The following is a 23,289-nucleotide window of genomic DNA, read 5'->3' as shown; positions in this document are numbered from 1 at the left end:
TTTAGGGTAAGAAATGGAATTGGTGTTTATTGATTAGTATGTCTTTTGATTTAAGGATATACAACTAGATTTTGCTATATATAATTACCTTTTATCTTCTGTCATATATTAATATGTGTAGAAGTGAGTCCAAATGGCAAATTTGTAATAAAAAAATTTATATGTCAAATGAAAGAGTAAATTGATCTTCATTTATATGTCAAATCAAAGAGTAAATTGGTATTTCTGTTAAAATTTTCATTCATTTCTACTGTTAAAAACTGACATAGTTGACAAAATAATCAGACGGTTACATGTGATATACTATGCGTACTTCATTATGGTGTAAAAGAACTAATTTTTAACAAGAAGACATGTTTACTCTTTGATTTAATGTATAATGATTAATTTATCTATTTTTTAGTAGAAGAGGCAAAATACAGTCTAACTTCTAATACAAAGGCCTCTATGATACTTTTATTGATTTTTTTATTAATTATCAAAGTTGCCATCAATTATCAACAAAATATGAATTCAAAAATAAAATTAAATTTCTAGAGATATTTCTTTTCTAGAAATTAAAGTTTAAAAGGAAAATAAAAAGGATTACAGATGTCAAGATTTAAACCCCAAGTTTTTTAGATATAATAGAGTTGTCTATGGGTTGGGCCGAACCCTAACAAAATTTTAGGCCCGATTACTAGTTTTAGGTTCACCTAACTCGAAAAATGGGCTTAGATTTTTGCCCAAGCCTAGCCCGACCCACATTAATTTTTTTAAAAAATTTATTTATATAAAACAATTTAAAAAATATAATACACCAAATACACTAAAAATATTAAAATAATGTTTCCCAACAATGTGAAAATAAATTTAAAAAAATTCTTTATAATTAAACAACACTAAGATAAGTGCAACTTAATAAGCAAATGCCTCTAAAATAGTAGCAAAATTAACAATAAAATAAGTGTTATTCAATATCTAAATATTAATAACAAAATAGTAGCAAGATAATAATGAAATGGTAGCAAAACAGTGATAAAAGATGAAAAAACAACAACATAACATGCAAAAACAACAAAGATTTTTTATTGAAAATTTGGGTCGGGCTAGCCTGGACCAAAAAACCCTTACTCGAGCCCAACCCATTTTCTAAATAAGTTTTATTTTTTTACCTAAACTCATTTTTCAGATTCATATTTTTTTCCAAACTCTCTTATTTTTAAAGCGGATCAATTGACAACTCTAATATATATTTATATTTCATTTCCCAAAGAAATGAATTGGTTGGAGAATATTATAGAAATTTATGAGGAGATGTTCAACTGCTTAAATGATTTTTGTTTCTTTGACCCCCAACTCCCAAAAAAATAATTTTAATTTGATAGTTCATAAAATAAATTCTTGAAAAGTAGTCTTTTAACCTAGCTTATGTTTCATTAATGGAGACTTAATATTTGTTTTTTAAGGCATTCATCGAAATGAGTTCAACAACTAATCTTTTATGTTTGGTAGGTTCATTAAGGGAGCAGACGCTAGTCACGAGTTTTAAAATTACTCCAAATCTAGAGTAAAGATTAAACACTTAAGGTAAAAAAATATTTACTATCTCGCCTAACTCTCGTAATTTAAAACTCAGATATATTATAAAACATTAAAAGCTATTATTTTGAATTTAAAAACACTAAATTGCAAGACATCATGTTAATAATTAATAGTGTAAAATTATAAGGCTATGTGAATAGATATATTCAGTTATAAACTTTTTATTCCACTATGAAGGTATAAAATAATAGTTCATTATAAAGTACATAAACGTGTTTTTAAGATATTTTATAAAATATCTTTAGATTAGATAGCTTCCTAGCATCTAATATTTATAGTACCTAAAAATCTTGGGACGTTAATAAATATGCAATAATAGAGAAACAAATTATTATATTTTCTATAATTGTTATTATTATCATAAAAAAAAAAGTTTACCAAATTTAATATTTCACTTAAAGAAAATATCAAAAAGCTAACAAATTGTAAGTAATTTATTAATATTATTTAGTATACTTTTAATTATTTTATCATATTCTTTTCTATGTCAATTGGTAAGTTTTTTTATTACTCTATTAATCATTTAAAATAATATAAAAATTTATCGATTGAGTTTTAGTTTGATTGACATGAATATTGTTGTCAACGTAGAAAAACGTGGGTTCAAATATACTGAAGTGCATTATCCTCCTATTTATAGGTTGGGAGGGGATATGAGTATTTCTAGGCATTGTATTAAAAAAGTAGATATGAACAGAACTTATAATAAGATTATTTAAAAAAAGAGTGTAAAGTTTTAGAAACAGTTGAATGAAACGGTGATTAGAGCTCTTGTGAGACATCTACTTGGTATGGGCTCGAATCGTACTCCCGTTCCTTACCCTTCAGAGGCGGATACAAAGGGGGCTGGCAGTGGCCCTAGCCCACCTAAAATAGAAAATTTATATTTAAACCCTTGAAATTTTTTAAAAATTTTAAATTAGTAAAGGTAAAATTATACTTTGGCTCCTCCTAAAATTATAAAAATTCGATTTAATCCTTTAAAAATAATAAAGATATAGACTATAAAAAATTAAATTTTTATTCGGCCCTCCTAAAAATTTGTTCTGGCTTCGCCCCTATTACCCTTAATATAGAAAAAAATCATTTTTAATTATATATAATATCTGTAAAGAAGATAAATTTCATATATTTGGAGGAAAAAAATAAAAAGGAGCAGAATCAAACAAAACAAGATGAAAAAAAGGAGGGGTGGGGGAAGCAGAAAACGACAAGAAAATGAAATGTTGAAACTAAATAAGGGGGACACGTGGCAGATAAAGATCAGTACAAGTCAAATCGTTGGCTACGCTGATCTGATCGTCCTTCGTTACTGCTCTTTTTAATAGCTGTGTGGGTCCCGCCACCCCACCTCCCAATCTCTTATATCTCTCTTTCTATTTATTTTCCTCCAAAAATCTTTTTCATTTTCTCAATAACCAAACACCCTCCCCCACTCTTCCTACACTCTCTTCCACCACCATCATATTTCATAGTTAAAAAAAAAAAAGAGAATGAAATATGGTGGGATTAAGTGTAATTTTAGAGAATCAAAAGAGTGGTAATAATAGTAATATAATTAGTAAAAAAAGCCCACAAGTTATTAGCAAAACAAGCATGTTAATCAACACCACCACCACCACCAGCAAAGTTTCTTTTGTAAAATCTGAGTTAAATTACAGAGTTCCTGCTTTTCTCGAACAATGCTATCTTTGCAAACAAAAACTCTTACCTGCCAAAGACATCTATATGTACAAGTAAGTTTTTCTGTTTTCTTTTTTGGTTGGATTTCCCATATGACTGATTTGGGTGTTTTGAATTTTTTTTTGTAGAGGAGATAAGGGTTTTTGCAGCGTGGAGTGTAGGTGCAGGCAAATTTTAATGGACGAAGAAGAGATTTTAAAGAAAGCAAACTGTTCTTTGGCAGCCATGAAACCTCCTTCTTCTTCTGCTTCATCTTCCTCAGCTCAACGCCACCGTAAAGCTGGTAGAAACCATGCTTGTTGAGAAAGAGCTGCCAAGAACACAAAAACAAGGGTTTTTCTTCTCTTTTGTTTTGTACTAATTTGCAGTCTTAGTTTGAGGCTAGTTTTGCAATGAAAATGTTAATCCTCTATCGTTTTGTTTACTATTCCTGGATTGAAGGCTAAAAAGACTCTTTTTTTCCTTTTACTACGTAGTATTGTAAATAGATAGTTATATTTTTCTGTGTGCAGATAAATAGATAGATATAATATATATGTATATATGTATAGATATATGAGTGTCCATGGTTTGTTTTGTTCATTTCTCAATCTCCATTCCAGAAGTTCTTTTTGTTTTTCTTTTTAACTTGATTCCAGAAGTTTTTACAAGATATACATAAACAAAAAGAAAACGCTTAAGGTTAAAATCTACTATAAGTCCCTATACTTTGCAAAAATTTAAAATATATTTATTATACTTCTATTTTCAAAAATTTAGCCCTCTAATTTTTTAGATTTCAAATTTTAAATTTATGTGAAATTATCAACATTGTTAAATTTGTTGATATGACATTTTGATAATCAACAAAATATTGTGTTAACATAAGAAAAATAATAAATGAATTAAATTTTTAAAAATTGAAGTATAATAATTAAATTTTAAATTTTTAAATAGTATAGGAATTTGTGACATATTTTAACTAATATTTAAATATAACTTGATTTTATCACAATCACAAATTTATTTTTTAATAAAAACTATTAGCTCCTAAGTTTTTTTTAAGTTACCATTTATAATTAGATTAATTTTTAGATTAGAATTAAGTATTTAATTAATTTGAATGACTAAAAATATAATTGAGTTCTCGGTATTAAGTGTTACATAGTATTTTACTCCATTTATTGATAAAAGAATAAATTAATTCGTATACATTAAATCAAAGAGTAAATTAATGTTTTTTATTAAAAATTTTATTCATTTTTATTATTAAAAACTAGCATGAATAATCAAAGACAAACTCGTAATATAACCTTCTCGATAATACTTTTACTGAATGAATTTTCATAAGTAGGGTTGCATTTGGATGCTCAACATTTTGGTCAAACTTCATACAAAGAAGGTTACAAAAAGTTCATTGACCATATTACAAGTCTTACCCCAAATCAAAGAGCCCATAGGCTCACCCCTAAAGAAAAAGCTCGGAGGCAGAACCCTTGAAAACAAAGTTGATCCGCGTAACACCATCAAGCGGATTATAAAAAGAAGTCGCAATCGAGGTACGCCACAAGCACCATCAAGAAAAACCACCAAATCCACCTTGACAAAGTAAGCGGAAACAAGTTCGAAGTCAAAAGCCAACATCGTGATGCCAAGAAACGAGTGAAGGGGGGATCCAACCTATAGGCGGAGCTGATTATCGCTCGAGCCAACCGACCCCATGGCCAGGTAGTGATTCCTGGTCTATATCCAACACAATCCCGCTCGATCAAGCTTTCCCTAATTGATACATCATAACAACAATAAAGGAAGAAACATAAAATAGTCCTAATAAAAGCCTACACAACACATGTCGACTGTTTCTCCAGCTAGTCGGAGGGAATGGGCTCCCGAAAAAATCCAACTAGTCATATACGGTGACGGAATGGTGATAGTGGAGGCCCATTGGCCAAGAAACATTGAACAACCATGCGAATAGCCAAAGAGAATGGGTCGGGGACATCGAGGAAGGGGAATCATGGAAGCTCCCGCTTTCCCTCACCTAAGTCTACGACCAGACCAGAGAGGTGACAAGAACCAAACAAATCCATCTAAACACAAAACGGCAGCAAAGCTTGGATAGAGAAGGGTCACCATGAAAAAGGGGGGAAATGACAAAGGAGACGAAAAAGGGGGTAAGCAACACCGGCCAAGCGACAGGATGGCCACTCATGCACTGGAGGAACTAGGAATCTCAAGCAGTGCACGTTTGAAGAGAGAGAGAGAGAGAGAGAGGGAAACAAAATATTAGTTGATTGGTTTTTTGGTAAAGCCGTTACGAGTTGAATAGTTAATTTTTTATGATTAGTTTAGCAATATTTTTAAAATGTTTTTGTGAAAAGTGCGTAAAAGAGAAGTATTTTTGAAAAGTTTAGATTAAATTTAAGTGTTTAGTATTATCGTCAAAAAGTATTTTTAAAAAATAAAATATTTATTTTAGACATGTTATATTAAGTAATAAATATGTATTTAGATAGTGTTCAAATTAATTAATATTATTATATTTTAATAAGAATATAAAATAATTTATTATAACTTGTTGCTAATATTTTAATATATGAAATATAAATTTTAAATATTTTTAAGTAATAAATATTATTTTTTATAAATTTTAATTATAATATATAAACTATATTTTAAATATTTAAATATAACCATTAAATATTTTTAATTAAATATTAATACATTTGTATTATTTTTAAAATTTTTTATTTTTAATTAATGAATTTAACACAATTGTAATTAAATACAAAAATGGATAAAGTACTATGTTATTAGACAGGTGAAAAAATAATTAAGCACCAAAAGTATTTTTAGAAGAGAAAAAGTTAAAAATTTTAACTTTTCTTTTTGCGTAATGTTTTTCAAAAGAAAAAAAATTAGTCAAAAGTAGCTTGTTTAGCATAATTTTTTTTAAAAGTGTTTTTGGAGTTAAAAGTACTTTTTTTAAGCACTACTAAACAAGCCCTAATTAAAGATATGATGATAAATTAAGCTCATAAATTTTTTTATTTTGGTCGTAATTTTTTTTATTGTTTTACTTTTTTACCTCTAAATTTTACTCAAATTACTTTTTCCTAGATAAAAAAGTTAACTGAACTATTAAAACTTTAACAAAACATGATAATTTACATAATAATTCATATGTACTTCATTGTTAACACCGATAATCATTTTTAAAAAATTTAAAATTTTTTTATTAATTTTCATGAAATACGTGCAAATTATCATATGGACTATCATGTCACTGGTTAGCTTAGTTGAGAGTAGTTTCTTGTAATGCAAATGTTATTGCAAGAAAACCCAAATAGGAGATTAGACACCTCTGGAACTTGAATATGGTGCGAATGAGAATAGATTAAAAAATGGATTAAAAAATTTATTAGAGTGAAATAATTAAAAATAATATAATATAATGTAAACTATTTAATATTTTGATATACAAAATAATTTATATTTACGTAAATAATGAAAAACATTATACACATAAATTATGAAATCTATTTTGATTAATTTTAAAATAAAGTATGGGGACAATGAATGAGCGTTTGTTGTGTTCCAAAAAGACAATGTTCCATAAATGTTGCTTCATTCGGATTTTTTATTGTGAGAGGGAATGAAGATTTAGTACATTTAGTCAGACAAACAATTTTTATAGTCCCCATGAGATAAATACTACTATTTGCCATTAAGGACAAAAGAATTTCTTTATTTTTTTCAAACAACATGTGTTTGTTTTTTATCCATGTGTTTATAAATAAAAGGTTTATTTTATAATTGGGCCCCTAAAGTATACCTCTTTTCTTAATTATAGTACTTAAACTTTTTTTATCCCAATTTGATACTTTAAGTATACTCACTTCCCAATTTGGTACCTAAAGTATACTTCCATTATATTTTTTAGTCCTTTTTTTACAAGCGCTTTAAAATTTTTTCTTATAACCAATCACAAAGCACCGTATGGCATCTTTATATAAAAAGAACTTTATTTTATTAAATGTATATATACATTAAAAAATATAAGAATAAACTAAAATTAATATATATATATATATGACATCTAGAAAGTATATAAATAAATTATAAAATAAAATTTACAAAAAACATGATAATTGAAAAGAAATTAGTTGAATTTAATAATTACAAAAAAAATGTAAAAAAATTATAAAAATTATAAAAAAATTGTAATAAAAAAATTATAAAAATTATAAAAAAATTGTAATTTTTTTAAAAAAGGTTTAAAAATAAACTTTTTTTTATAAACTTTTAAAATATATACTTATAAAATTCTAAAAAGGCATTTAAATTTCAAGTATCTTTTTGTAACTACTAGAAATTTAAACACTTTTTTAAAAAATTTTATAACATTTTTCAATTTTTAATAAAAATAAGATTTTCCTAATATTTCAATCTCCGACAATGATACCAAAAACTTGATGGCCACTAAACTAACTAATAAATTGACTAATTCATGTGCACCCATCAATTAATAGTATAGTTATGGTAAGCATAGTTATCGTCCTCTTAAGGACTACAAATACTAGTAATTATCACCTTTCTATTATTTAACGTAATAATTCAAAAGATTGTTTAAAAATAAAATAAACTATCTAAATTAACTAATGAATGCACCAAAGAATAAAACATAAAAATAATCAAGTATCAACAAAGTGACAAAACTATACCTAGGTAAGAATCCACTTAAATTTCATCTATAATTCTCAATCTAATTTATGCATTTTTTTTCTTAGCTCTTTAATCCGTAGAAATCCTTAATTTATGCTAATATCTCTTTCAAGCAAAAGAGCAACTAACTCTAAATTGATTAATTGAAATTTATTTCTAATTAAAACCCCTATTATTGTATCAATTCGCTCTATGGATCCCCCTATTAGATTTGATTCTAATATGGTAGATTTATGTCGTTCTACTTCTAGGATTGCACACAACTCCATTTAATTATGCGGGATCTAATCTCAAAAGGGTCTATTCAACCTCAAACTTAAGCACATCAAAAATGGAGCAACACTTTACAATTATCAACCCAAGAACAATTAAGCATTCATAATTGAAAATAAAGAAAGTAAGGTTTTATGGCATAAAACTAGAAATTAAACTATAGAATCCATCCTAGGTTTCATCTCCCCTAAGTATTAAGAGAATTAGTTTATACTTGCAATAATAAACACAAAAAATACAATATGACCACTAAAATAAAAGAAATCCATGATAACTCCCTTGGAAATTAGCTTGGAATCTTGAATTTTGATGGAGAACCACTTGGAAATCGATTTCAATGGTGTTATTTGGGTAAATTTCGTGCTATCTCTTGATGGTTGCTTATCCCCTCATTTATTTCCTTATCTATGCCTTCTTAAAGTGTCAAAAAACTTTAAAAATCGCAACTTTCAGTTGTTAGCGCACACGGTTCCTGAGATCGACATGCCCTAGGCACACACCTGTGTGGTTTGTCCATGTGAACCTCTACTACCCGTGTTCAACTTCCGGACTGCTTCAATGTTCTAATTTTCGCCTGTTTTTAGGGGTGTTCAATCTGTTAACCGACCCGAAATAACATTAACTGAATTAACCGACCTTTCAAAATTTTTAACCGTTAACCGAACTGAAAATTTTTCAAAAAAATTAACCGAACCGAAATTTTTTCGGTTAATTCGGTCGGTTAACCGAATTAACCGGAAATTATATGTTTTTTAATTTTTGGTTAAAATAAGTATAAAATTAACCGAATTAATTGAATTAACCGAATTACCCGAATTACCTGAATTACCCAAATTAACTGAATTAACCGAATTATTTGTATAAAATTATATGTTTTTTATTTTTATTTTTATTTTTAGTTTTAGATTTTTATTTTTATTTATTAAATTACTTGTAATTTTTAAGATTGGGTTGGGTAATTGGGTTGGGTTGGGTAATTGGGTTAATATATATTAGATTGGGTATTTGGGTTTATGTTGGATTGAGTTTGAGTGATTAGTGGGCTATTTGTATATTATAGTTTTATTTATTAATTTTTTCGGTTAAACCGAAAAAATTAGGTTAACCGACTGGTTTCAAACCGAATTAACCGTTAACAGAAAACTCAAAAAATTATTAACTGACTCTCGACCGAATTAATTCGGTTAACCAACCGATTAACCGAATTTTTTCTGTTTTACCCGAATTTTGCACACCCCTACATGTTTTTCACTCCTGTTTCTCCTAAGTGCTCTATTAAGCATCAAAACATGAATATAAAGCATTAGGAGTATATAATTCACAATTAACACCACATAATCACTCAAAAATACACAAAAAATGAGACTAAATTAAGTTACTTTTGACAATTATCAGAGAGTATTATGTTAAATAACACACAAGTTTCAAAATGATAGATGAAAGATAGATATTACTATATCAAGGTGTTTGGTTTTTGAGAATTATGATATTTATTACTATGGTTATCTTGTGTTTGCTATGAAGTAAAACATAAGTGTTATTTATGAATGTACAATTTTACCCTTATATGTATTAACCATTTTTCTTCCTTTATAATATGGGTTAAATCTATCATCTATGAAGCTTTTACACATGAGAATTTCTTTAAAAAAAACACAAATTTAAAATATATACTCCATTTCTTAAAAAAAAAAACATAGCATTCATGTGGAAATAGTTAACTTGGTTTTCAACTAAATCAAGAGTGAGTTATAGAATACATACCAGTAATTGAGAATTAAATATCTTAGCGCTTGTTTATAGAGGAAATTTAAAAATGGAAAGAAAAAAAAACTGATAATGAATCATGAACACTGAAATTTTTCGATTAAAAAATTTACGTATTCATAAATATATCTGATATCGCTTGACAAATGATGAAACTTGAACAATTTTTTTCCTTTGTTTGACAATAGTGGAAGTAGAAGGTGACAAAAAGATTTGGAGAAGATGAAGTCTATAGAATTATCTTTAATACTCAACAATAAAAAAATTGTGTAATTTTTAATTTTAGATGAGAGTCTTATTGAATAAAAACATTAAAAAAAAGTGTTAACATAAGTGATTAGGGATGAACGTTTGATCGAATCGAATTAAATCAAATGAAAAAATTTTGAGTTAATCAAGTTGACGAATCTATTTTATCATCCTAACTCGATTTGAAAATTTTTCAAATCAAGTTGAGTGATTAGATTTAACTTAAAAAAATGATTTTGGGTCTTCGTAATCATTGTCACCCACCGTAATCAAATTTGTCTATCGTAATTAAATTTGTTATTAACTTTCATTCTCTCATAATTTATTTATTAATATTTTATTTACGGGTTAGCTTATTTGCTTGCTTAGTTGCTTCAATTATCTTCTGATTCTTGTCACTATATATTTTGAAATTAAAAAAATATATTAAATGTAAAAATTGTGATTTTTTAAATAAAATTTATCTTAAAATAAAATATTAAATTGATACCGACATAAAATTTTAACACGAATATTTTATAGCATCATCAATAATTCAATTTTAACAAAAAATTATAGAATTCAATATGATTAAACAATTCAATAATACAAATAGTACAAAATGTAAAATTTAATTTAATAGTATAGATAGTATATATAAATAAAATTATTACTATTTAGGTTTAGAGTTTTTTTTTGGATAATTTTAATTTTTGATTTAGGAGTAGAAGGTGAGAAGTAAAAGTTTTGGGGAAAATAAAAAGTTTTGGGGGCTGAGAGAGTAAAATTTGGGGGGAAAAATAAATGGAGTAAAATTTTGGGGGGGGATATTCAAAAAAGAATAGGGAGATGATTTTGGGGTAGGAGGGGGTGAGATGGGAGGGAAGTAAAAGTTCTAGGGGAAAATAAAGAGATTTGAGAGTTTGAGGTAAAAATATAAAATATTATAGTTTGATATTCGGTTTATTTGAATTTGAAAACCAAACTCGATTCGAACTCAAATTTTTAAAAAAATTTCGAGTTAACTCGAATAATTCAATTAATTCAAATAACTCAATTCATTTAACTCGAAATTTGATTTTTTATTTTATTTTATCAAGTCAAAATGAGTTTTGCTCACCCTTACAAGTGATATTTAAATATCACCTCCAAGATTGTTTTATTTATCCCCCATCTTGAAACAAAAAGTCATATGAGTAAAATTTCAAGCTTATCAAATAACTTATTATTTCAAAATTAGATGATACACTAGTATTAATTAATATATCACGTTAGTATTACCTTTACCAAACGGGTCATTAGTCGCTGTTACATGCAAAGAAGAGAGGAAAATAACACAAGAACTATAAAACTTCCAAGTCCCATGTAAAAAGTAAGGATGTTGGAATTGGATTGGATTGATTAGATCGATTGAATTGAGAATTAATTAATATATTAGTCTAAAGCAAAAGATTAAATAAGTTAAACCGTGAATCAATACGAACGTTGACAATAAGCTCAAACGCTACAGACGTTGGATGAAATAAAAGAAAGCAATTGTATTTTATTCCATTCAAAGTGAGTTTTTTCAGCACCCAATACAATGTATTTATATACTTTTCACATGCTAAATTTAGCATGATTCATCCTAAGAATATATAACTAAAAATCAGATTTTTTCTATTTATAGAATTTGACAATTTCAAAAAATCTATTTAATCTGTCACTAATTCTGTAATCTTTTTAATTCAATCTCTTTTCTTGCTTCTTGTTCCCATTTTGCTTGATTTCTAATTTTGGCACTCTAATTTCATTCCTAATGAGATTTAAGCAAGAAATCATAAATTTAGTAGTATTCTATTAAAAAATTAACCAAAAAATAGATACATTAAAAGCACAAAATTAACTTGCTATTAGTCACCCTACCTCTTTGTCCTTTTTATGAATATCCTTTAGGAGTAGTTGGATTTGGGTGCTAAGGCCATCTTAGCTATCATCCTAAGTGCCACATGATTCAATTGACTCATTTGTGTTTCATAGATGATTTTCCTATCTTTTGTAAGGTTAAAGTTGATTCTGTGATGGGTATTTGGAGTATCCTCTCCACTTTTTACCAGCTTTCTAGGCTTCAACTTAATGCAAGGAAAAGTGAGATCTTTGTAACAGGAATGTCTTGTGAGGAACTCAACCTTATTCATAGTTCTATTGGTTTTAAAGTTGGGCAACTGCTGGTGCGTTATCTTTGGCATCCCTCTAGTTACAAGAAAGCCTTTTGAGACAGGTTGCTAGCCATTGTTGGAGAGTATCAAATCTAAGATCACAGATTAGGCTGCAAAACAGTTAAGTTTTGCTAGGAGAATGCAGTTGATTCAATCTGTTATTTTTCAGATACAAAACTTCTTATGCTGGCATTTCATTCTTCCAAAAGGGATTCTCAATAGAATCAATCAAATCTGCTCTCAATTTTTTTTTTGGAAAGGCAACGAGGATCCTGCCGAAGGGGCAAGAGTGAACTGGAAAAGGATTTGCTCTCCTACTGTTGAGGGTGGACTTGAGATGAAGGATCTTAAGAGTTGGAACAAAGTTTGTATATCCAACTCATAAGAAACATCTTAGCAGGTCAGGGATCACTTTAGATTGTTTGGGTCCAAGAGTATATGCTTAAATGCTCCTCTTTAAGTCAAGTTCAACTGAAATGCAATATCAGGATACTAAAGCTTAGAGAAGAGGCTTTGGTTGTGCTGGAAAGCTCTGAGCTAAATGGGAGGAAGGTTACTATTTCCGGAATTTGAGAAATAATCAAACCAAAGAATGAGAAGATTGCATGGCACAAAACTGTTTGGTGTCCACTTCACGTTCCCAAATATTCATTTGTCTTTTGGATGGAAATCCTTGATCGTCTCCCAACAAAGGATAGGTTGATCAGGAGGGGATGGGTTTGTTTTGTCATGCTGAGAATGAAACCAAGGATCATCTCTTTGCTGAATGCACATTTGCGAAAAAAGAAAAAAGTCGTGGGAACAAGTTTTGCTTTTGTGCAATGTTCAGAGGACGACGATATATTATTTATCCAAGTTCACTTTGATTTTAGTTCAAATAGTGTTAAATGCCTAAATATGTTTTATTTATATTGATAGTCGACTGAAAGATGTGAATATGTCCAAATGCAACAACCGATGGCTCCCTTTGGATGAATGCGCGGTGGCTGAAGTTGCTGACATGCCTTAACAGCACCGTACCCCTCCAAAGGGACCTTTATAAGTAACAAAGATATGCAATCGGGAAACTATAATTGAAAATTATTAAAGAGAAAGACCGAAGAACCAGTAACCAAAAGACTGTAATTGACATCCTTGGTTCAGATCAGAGTTCAGGTGTAATAAGATATACAAGTTAGGCACAACAAGTCTAGGACAAAGGATTCACAAACAATACACGCATGCTTCATTTCATTCGGACCACTGCAAACCATAGCTGGCACAAGTAAAAGCCTCTCAATCTCAACATTATCAATCACCACTCTTCATCGTTATAACAAACATGATTAACCAGATTTGAAGAGCAAAACTGCTTTCTGGTCTAAGTAAAAATAAACAAAGTGGTTCGTCTCGTGAGTAACGTACGAGCCTGCATCAAAATCAAAGAAACAGATGTTTAATGAAACATGGTTTTGTATCGTAAACAGAATTTTCCCTCTGATTTGTTTTCAAATAAGCACAAGAAGATCACAAAGTAACAAGACCAAAAAGGCAGTACCTGTTTAACACCTAGAACACGAAGGAAATTTTCATCACGCAAAGAAATCTGAAAGAAAAAGGTTCTAATCTATGCATATAGTACAAGCACTACAACTCCAAATTCACTTTATGAATGACAGCAAAGAAGCCTCTAATAGTATTGAAATGATTAATATAAATAAAAACCAAGGAAGTGCAGCACTATCCGTCCAAGTTTATAAATACGGGTATTTTATCTAGGTTGTCTTCCATTAGAGTCTAGATCAAGGATTATATATCTAGCATACAATCCATAGGATAAGAGTATAATTTGGTTAAAGTACCTGAGCATTCCCAAAATTATAGCAGACTACATTACTTGGCATAAAGAAAAACTAGAGCTGCCTCTTTCAAAATCATTAAACGAGAACACGTGCAAATAAGAGTATATGATACCAATATAAATTGTAATTATGCCACATTAAGAAAGCTCTAACTGAATTAAAATCAAACATGGTATATTTACATATCAGTTGCCTATCTTTCCTTTCATCTAGGAGAAATAATGTGTTCTTTTAGTAATGAGCATCTAACCTAGTGACATCATTCCATCCCATAAACCCCATCCCTTTACTCAAATCCCTAGTTTTGTGCTCAGGACGTTAAAGCTGAAAGCTCCAAGGTCTAACCACTTTCTTATGCAACAGAAAAACCTATATTACAGATGATATACAGGTTGTAATATAGGTCCCACCTTAATTCCATTAACTATATGAAAGCAGCATAGCAACAATGCTGTTGGAGGTATTAAATAGGTTATTAAGCACATTGATGAAACAATATTAGCCCCATCGGACTAAATCCACAAATAACCAACTGCCATACTCACATCCGCAATGAAACTGCCTCTATGAAATCAAGTAAAATAGCAGATTAGGCATTAATTTGTTCGAAGAGGTGCCGCGAGAGCTGAAACCCTTGTTTGAACACAAAAAGTTACTAATCTCCCATTGAAGAACAACATAGAGTTTGAGAGCAAAAATTGAAGTAGGGGCATTCACCAAAAGCAATCAATGTAATAAAATTGCTTATTGATCTTAACCTAGAAATTACATAGCAATGAAGAAAGGCTGACCTTAGGACAATCCAATCTAACATCTGTACCATTAATGGTAACTAAAATAAATTGAAGTTAATCTCTGTTTTAAGCCTAGATCTGCTATGATTTCAACTATTTCGTAGAAAGTGTTTTCCATAAAATTGAACTTGTTTTTATACCAACATAGATCAAAATAAATCTAAATGGAAAAATGGGTTACCAAAATTGCGACCAACGATGCAATGCCAAGTGGGTCCATGTCTCTTATCGAATTCCTTCTTTATATGCTCGGCTACATCTTTTTCTACATTGTTCTTCTCAAATGCCTAATCAAAAACCCAGAAAAAAAAGCACTCAACAAATTTATTTTATTTACTAGTAAACGAAGATCAAATGAACAAAACCCAAAAATCGAATCGAATCGAAAACCAAGAAAATCGAGTAAAAATGGAAGATTGAAAAGAAAACCGAGAGAAAGAGAGAGAGCTAACAGCGATGGCAATATTGACAGCTTCTTTTTGCATGTCGTCTTTCATGTCAGCGCTTTTAATGACGACTTTCTTGGCAGCTAAAGTAGTCGATTCGGCGGCAAGCGCCGGAGAAGGCTTCCGTTCATCGGTTGCCGGCTTCACCGTTAGAGCTCCGCTGATGCTTCTCTTCGCTTCTTCACTGTTCATTTTCTGGGGGTGAGGAGGGGGTGTGTTCTTAAAAAATAATAATAAAATTCCAGAGCCAAATAAAAGAAGGAAAAGAGCTAAGAAAAAAGCGAAACGAAAGAGAAAAAAGACTGAAATTTCTCTCTAATTTCCTATTACTTGCATCCAGTCATTGTTCTGTTAAAAGTTGATTTTTCTTATGTAATAGTTGTCGTATTTGAATTTCATCCGTACATACAAATAACTCATTTTATCATTTTTATTTCCTAGATTCCACCTTCCACATTTTACCCACAAATATTTAAATTAATTTAAAAATTTTACTTTTTTTTTATTAATTTTGATCAAGATATATAATATATTTTATCATGATATTCATCATGAAAAAATTACTTATGTTCAGTGATTTGTTAAAACTTATTTTGTGACTAAATTGATATAATTATATGAATACTCTTCTGTTATGTTATGCTTGAAAGTTTTGATTACTTATATTTGCTTGAAAGTTTGTTATGAAATTACTTATATTTATATTAAATTTACATTGTACTTGTATCATTAATGTCGAACTTCATAAAACTTGAATTTGTAGCTCTTGATATTACTGGAAAGAACTATTTATCCTGAACGTTAGATGTTGGAATACACTTAGATGCATAAGGCCTAGGTGAAACTATTAATGAAGAAAATGAAGCATCTAGTCAATATAAGGCTAAAGCTATGATATTTCTTTGCCATCATTTGTCCTTTGGAATAATCTAAAAGAAAAATATGACTATAAGAAAACCGTAATACATTCTAAAGTTCGTTATGATTGGTTGCATTTGAGATTACAAGATTTTAAATTTGTGTGTAAATATAACTCAACTATGTTTGGAATCACTTCTCAATTGAAATTATATGGAGAGAACATAATTGACGAGGATATGTTAGAAAAAAAAAACATACTACACATTTCATGCATATAATGTTGTCCTGCAAACACAATACCATGAAAAAGGTTTTAAGAAATATTTTGAGTTAATATCTTATCTTCTTGTGGTTGAACAAAATAATGAACTTTTAATGAAAAATCATGAGTCACGTCCAACTAGTTCTACTCCATTCCTTGAAGCGAATGTGACATCATATAACAGAAATGATAAAGATCACGCTAGCAGTTATGGTTGAGGACATGGTCGTGACCCTGGTCGAGGACATGGTCATAAACTAGGTGGTCTTTTCAGGAATACCCACCAGAAGTGGGATCATAAGGATGGAAAGAATGATAAAGATACAACTGGGAAAGTGGAAAGTTTGTGTTATCGTTGTGGAGGTAAAACCATTGGTCCTATACCTATCATACACCAAAGCATCTTGTGGAACTATATCAACAATCATTGAAGGATAAAGGGAAGAAAATATAGACAAATTTTGTTTGTAAGAACGGCGAAGATGATTATGGCATCATTGGTACAACTCACTTGGAAGTTGTTGATTTCTTCACCATCATTGAAGGGAATAATTGATCTTTTAATTTTATTATTGTTAAGTATGACTCATATTTCAGTCAAATTTGATAAATAATCTTCTGGTTAAACTTTGTTTATTTGTTTCAATCAAACACTGATTAGTTTAAATTATTTTATTATTATTGAATTTAGCCTATAAATAGGCTATTTTACAACCTTAGAAAATACACCCATTAGATATTAGAACTCATAACACATTTAGAGAATTTTGTGTTTACGTTTTGAGGGTTCTTTATTTTCGAGTTTTCGGGGTTTAGTTTTTATCTCCATCTTTTGTACTCTTTGTTCTTTTACCATTATAGTAAAATTATTTTTACCCGTGGTTTTTTATCCTCTTTGGAGGGATTTTTCATGTTAAATTTGTGTGTTTAATTTTTCAATTTATTTTGCTATTTTTTTACTTGCTGCTTAATCAGGCTGATCCTAACAAGTGGTATCAGAGCTAATTTAATTTTCATAGATCAGCCCATTCAGATATGGTAGTAACAAAGTTTGAAATTGATAAGTTCGATGGTGAGACAAATTTCAATCTGAGGCAAGTTCTGATAATGACAATTTTAGTTCAAACCAGCTTGAAAAAGGTTGTTACTGGGAAAAAGCCTGAGAATCTAAATCAAACAGAATGGGAAGGGCTTGATGAAAAGGCATTTTCTGCAATCCAGTTGTGCCTTGCGAATACAGTATTGCAGGAGGTATTGATGGAGAAAACCTCATCCGCATTGTGGAAAAGGTTAGAAACTCTTTATGCTTCAGAAATTCTTTATGCGACTAAGTCTTTGGCTAACCGTTTAGTGTTGAAACAACGTCTATTTACGTTTCGCATGAACGAATGTGAACTTCTTAGAGATCACATCAGTTAATTCGTTATTCTTTTAAATGATTTAAAGAATGTTGAAGTTCATATTGACGATGAAGATCAGACTATGCTATTATTGTGCTCTTTACCCCCTTCATACAAGTCTTTCAGGGAGACCCTATGTAATACCCCTACCCGTATTCATTGCCGGAATAGGGTACGAGGCATTACCGGAGTTTACGAATTAATTTTTTTTTTCAATTCAACATATTTTCATGATAGATTCATGCATTTATATAAGATAACGTCATCACATATCTATAACCAGGTTTGTTAACCATACTAATGGCTAACTTTACATTCATTTCACGTTAACATTTACTTTGTTAGCTTATACATGCCATTGATTTCCAAAATAAAGTTTCTTTATATACCGAAATCCTGAGGTTGACAGTGTGATGTGTCTCCGACCAAATCCGACCTCCGAGCTCTTAACACTACAAAACAGGGAAAAAGGAAACGGGGTAAGCACTTTGTGCTTAGTAAGCTCATGTAACAAGAATTATACTTACCTAATATTTTCAATACAATATAATAAACATTCATATATCCATTCAATGCATTATTACCCTAACATGCACAAACTCAACATTCAAGTTAGTACAATAATTTCCATGTATCAATAATATATATATACCATGATTGATGTACTCATCAATACCATGATTTTCATTCCCTTATTATTTTTCATATTTATCCCGTTGAATTTATCGGAATTTCGATGGATTTTCAGAGGTACACTTTTAGTGTACAATTCCGGGTCCGTCAATTCATATTCATGTGCGTACATTTTCATTTCAGAGAGCACACTCCCGCGAACGTCAACCTTGCAGCGGGATTACCAGTCCAGGCTAAATCCCCTGCAATATAAACTCATAGAGTATTGTCGGGATTACCAGTCTAGGCTAAATCCCCTGCAACGACAATTACTCTAATGAGCTTGGATCTGAATTACTAGTCCAGGCTAAATTCAGACCCTAATTCGGATTACCCGTCCGAGCTAAATCCATTTTACACATATTCTTCGGGAGGGCTATATCAGGATAGGATCACCCGTCCGGGCTAGATCCTTTTTACCGTCAATTCCTTTTCAGAGATCCATCGAATTTTCCTTTCATTCAAACGGGATTTCTTCCCATTTTATCAAATATATCAATGTTTCATAAATTTCCATATAATGAACATTCAAATCATATTCATATCAAAAACATGCATTTCAAGCATTTAAGAATATAATTCAAGTTACATGAACTTACCTTGATACTTGTTTGTAAACAGTAAAAATCTATTAATCCCGAACTTTTTCCTTTCCTCGATCTAGCTTCGTATTTGAATCTTCTGGATCTAAATAAATAAATTTAATTATCAATTTAATACATTTCATGTTCATATGCAACATTCTCTATAATTCAACTATTATTTATAGTTCATTCAAAGCTGTCTACTTGAGTCATAGTCACTAAATTATTTATAACTTGAGCTACAGAACTCCAAATTAAGATCCGTTAATTTTCCCTGAACCTAGACTCATATATATTTTTACCATAAAATTTTCAGAATTTTTTGTTTAGGAAATAAGTACAGTTTATTCTTTAAAGTCACCCCTGTTCTGCTGTCGACAGTTCTGACCCTTCTTCACTAAAAATTAATTATCTCTTCATAAAGAATTCAAATGATGTTCTCGTTTATTTATCTTAAAAATAGACTCATTAGGGATTCTATAAATATAAATTTAAGACCCTAATTATTTTTATTCAATTTTTTATAATTTTTCAAAATCAGAACAGGTGAACCCGAATTCATTCTGACCTTGTCTCACAAAATTCATTATATCTCAAAATTTATAAATCCATTGCTTACAATATTTCTTCTATGAGAAACTAGACTCAATAAGATTTAATTCCATATTTTGTTCATCTTCTAATTCGATTCCTACAATTTTTGGTGATTTTTCAAAGTTAGTCTACTGCTGCTGTCCAAACTGTTTTTGTGCAAGCTGTTTATTACCATTTTTCCCCTAAGCTTTTAATAAATGATAATTTCGTCCCTACTCAATTAGCCTCTCAATTGAGATGATTTTTCTCAATTAACATTTTATTCTATCACCTTAAACTAGTTTACAACCTTTAGGAATCAGAATTTCAGCAATAGACTTTAATTCCAAACATTTTCACAATTAGGTCTCAAAAATCAATTTCCATTGAAATTGCCTAATAAAATCATCTCATAAACAAATTAAAGCTTTAATTTCATTCTATTTCATCATAAACTTACAGCACTCAACCATGGTGACTTTAAATTTCATCCATGAAATCAAAAACTAATGAATTTAATAGTAGGATCTAGTTGTAAAAGTCTTAGAAACACAAAAATTACAAGAAAAAGGCAAGGATTAACTCACTTGGTGCAAAAATTATGAAATACCAGCTTAGAGAACCCTCCTATGGCGTTTTTAGCTGCTGGAATTGAAGAGAAATGAAGAAAAATCTAGATATTTCCTATTTAGTCCTAGTTTTATTTAGTTAATTTTGCAATATTCCAATTTTACCCTTAATTTATCAATTTTTCTGCTGATTTCATGCCCTTGCCGTCTAGCCCAAATAAATTTTGGGTCTAATTGCCTTTTAAATCCTTTCTCATTAGACTTTTAAGCTATTTAATCATTCTAGCGACTTTTACACCTATTACAATTTAGTTCTTTTCATTTAATTGACTACCCAAACATTAAAATTTCCTAACGAAATTTTAATACCACACTAATAACATTTCATAAATATTTATAAAATTATTTTCGACTCGGTTTTACAAGATAGAGGTCCCGATATCTTGTTTTTACCCAATTTCTTCAATAATTTCTTTTTCTAACTAACCACTAAATCGGTAAAATTTTTCTATCAATATTTTCATACGATTTTCCTATCATATCAAATTTCATGTAAAAATATTGAAATAAATTTCTCTTTAAATCGGATTTGTGGTTACGAAACCATTGTTCCGATAACATTGAATTTACGCCATTACAACTTTCCCCCCCTTTTAAGGATTTTCGTCCTCAAAAATCTTACCAGTAAAGAGATTTGGGTATTGTTTCCTCATTGCCTCCTCCGGTTCCCATGTTGCTTCCTCAATCCCGTGCTTTTGCCACAATACTTTCACCAAATTTATCTTTTTATTTCTAAGCTCTTTTGTCTCCCGTGCCAATATCTTGACCGGTTCTTCACTGTAAGTCATATCCGGTTGAATCTCTACTTCTGTCGGAGAAATAACATGTGAAGGATCTGATTGATATCGTCGTAACATAGATACATGAAAAACATTATAGATTCTATCAAGTTCCGGTGATAATGCCAATTGATAAGCGACCGGTCCAATTCTTTCTATGATTTCATATAGCCCGATAAATCTTGGACTCAGTTTACCCTTTCGACCAAATCGGAGGACTTTCTTCCAAGGAGACACTTTCAGGAATACCTTGTCACCGACTTGAAATTCAATCTCTTTTCGTTTAAGGTCGGCATATGATTTTTGACGATCGGAAGCTGCTTTTAGACTATCTCGAATAACCTTTACTTTTTCTTCTGTTTCCCGGATCAAATCAATCCCATGTATCTTCCTTTCACTAAGCTCTGTCCAATATAACGGTGTTCTACATTTTCTACCATACAAAGCTTCATAAGGATCCATTTTAATACTGGACTGATAACTGTTATTGTAAGCAAATTCAATCAAAGGTAGATACCTCTCCCAATTACCTTCAAACTCTAGTATACAACATCGGAGCATATCTTCCAATACTTGAATTACACGCTCAGATTGACCATCTGTCTGAGGATGAAATGCAGTGCTGAAATACAACTGAGTACCCAAGGCTTCTTGCAATTTGTCCCAGAAACGAGACGTAAATCGGGGATCTCTATCTGATATAATGGAGACAGGCACTCCATGTAACCTGACAATCTCAGATATGTACAGTTCAGCTAGTTTATCTAAAGAATAATTCATACGTACCGGAATAAAGTGAGCTGACTTTGTCAATCGGTCTACAATCACCCAAATAGCATCTTTTTTCCTCGGAGACAAAGGTAGCCCCGATATAAAATCCATAGTGATTCTTTCCCATTTCCATTCCGGCATAGTAAATTGGCTGAAGTAACCCCGAAGGTACCTGATGTTCAGCTTTAACTTGTTGACATATTAAACACCTTGATACAAACTCAGAGATATCACGTTTCATTCCCGACCACCAGTACATCTTTTTCAGATCATTATACATTTTATTACTCCCCGAATGTACAGACATAGTACTGCTGTGAGCCTCGCGTAGAATCTTCTGTATGAGCTCTGAATTCTGAGGTACACATACCCTACCTCTGAATAATAAACAACCATCAGAACCAATCTGAAATTCAGAATCATTACCTGACTCACACTGTGCCCGTTTAACTTGTAACTTCTCATCATTCTTCTGAGCTTCACATATTTGCTGTAAAAATATTGGTTTAGCTCTCAATTCAGCTAGCATTGAACCATCATCAGTCAATGATAACCGGGTATTCATAACTCGTAAAGCAAACAGAGATTTCCGGCTCAAAGCATCAACTACAACATTAGCCTTACCCGGATGGTAATCAATAATCAAATCATAGTCCTTTATCAGTTCAAGCCACCTGCGCTGTCTCAAATTCAAATCTTTCTGTGTCATCAAATATGTCAAGCTTTTATGATCAGTATAAATATGACATTTCTCACCGTACAAGTAATGCCGCCATATCTTCAGCGCAAATACAATAGCAGCTAATTCAAGATCATGAACTGGGTAATTTCTTTCATGTGGTTTAAGTTGTCTTGAAGCATAGGCTATTACTTTACCTTCCTGTATCAAAACACAACCTAAACCATTTAATGAGGCATCACTGTAAATAACAAATTCCTTACCCGGTTAAGGCTACACTAATACAGGTGCTTTCGTTAATAGGTCTTTCAATCGGTTGAAACTTTGTTGACATTCATGTAACACCCCTTACCCGAGACCGTTTCCGGAGTCGAGCACGAGGCATTACTTAGCTTATCTTACCAATTCGGAGCATAAAAACTAGGTTTGAAAATTTATTTCATTATTCGCAGCAAATCTGTCCAATCGCGCAGCAGTTACTAAATTAATTATAACTTTAGATACAGAACTCGAAATTTAATTCCGTAAATTTTCCCTGAAACTAGACTCATATATCTACTC

The 23,289-nt window shown here is 30.4% G+C and overlaps 2 protein-coding genes across 2 annotated transcripts; one reads left to right on the top strand and one right to left on the bottom strand.

The window, feature by feature from the left end:
• The first annotated feature begins 2,988 nt into the window (after positions 1 to 2,988).
• Positions 2,989 to 3,735, top strand: LOC107933216 (FCS-Like Zinc finger 15). Its single transcript, XM_016865379.2, has 2 exons — positions 2,989 to 3,320; positions 3,396 to 3,735. Exons 1-2 carry the CDS (start codon positions 3,085 to 3,087, stop codon positions 3,568 to 3,570), a joined length of 411 nt encoding a protein of 136 aa, XP_016720868.1. The 5' UTR covers positions 2,989 to 3,084; the 3' UTR covers positions 3,571 to 3,735.
• A 9,804-nt stretch (positions 3,736 to 13,539) lies between these two features.
• On the bottom strand, positions 13,540 to 15,923 carry LOC107933245 (dynein light chain 1, cytoplasmic). The gene is made up of 3 exons (XM_016865403.2): positions 15,525 to 15,923; positions 15,254 to 15,359; positions 13,540 to 13,845 (listed from the first exon to the last, which is right to left on the bottom strand). The coding sequence occupies exons 1-3, from the start codon at positions 15,708 to 15,710 to the stop codon at positions 13,763 to 13,765; spliced, it is 375 nt and encodes a 124-aa protein (XP_016720892.1). The 5' UTR covers positions 15,711 to 15,923; the 3' UTR covers positions 13,540 to 13,762.
• Between the last annotated feature and the right edge of the window lie 7,366 nt (positions 15,924 to 23,289).

The sequence above is a fragment of the Gossypium hirsutum genome, chromosome A02 (genome assembly GCF_007990345.1).
Source record: "Gossypium hirsutum isolate 1008001.06 chromosome A02, Gossypium_hirsutum_v2.1, whole genome shotgun sequence".
In the NCBI taxonomy this organism is placed as follows: domain Eukaryota; kingdom Viridiplantae; phylum Streptophyta; class Magnoliopsida; order Malvales; family Malvaceae; genus Gossypium; species Gossypium hirsutum.
The sequence above is the reverse complement of the archived record's forward strand: the minus strand, read 5'-3'. Positions and strand labels throughout refer to the sequence as shown.

Excerpts from the sequence above, each read along its gene's own strand:
- LOC107933245 (XM_016865403.2), bottom strand. The coding sequence starts at position 15,710 with ATGAACAGTGAAGAAGCGAAGAGAAGCATCAGCGGAGCTCTAACGGTG. Across the intron at positions 15,360-15,524 it reads CTGTCAATATTGCCATCGCT|GCATTTGAGAAGAACAATGT; the intron begins GTTAGCTCTCTC and ends GTTTTTGATTAG. Across the intron at positions 13,846-15,253 it reads CATCGTTGGTCGCAATTTTG|GCTCGTACGTTACTCACGAG; the intron begins GTAACCCATTTT and ends ATTTTGATGCAG.
- LOC107933216 (XM_016865379.2), top strand. The coding sequence starts at position 3,085 with ATGGTGGGATTAAGTGTAATTTTAGAGAATCAAAAGAGTGGTAATAAT. Across the intron at positions 3,321-3,395 it reads AAAGACATCTATATGTACAA|AGGAGATAAGGGTTTTTGCA; the intron begins GTAAGTTTTTCT and ends TTTTTTTTGTAG.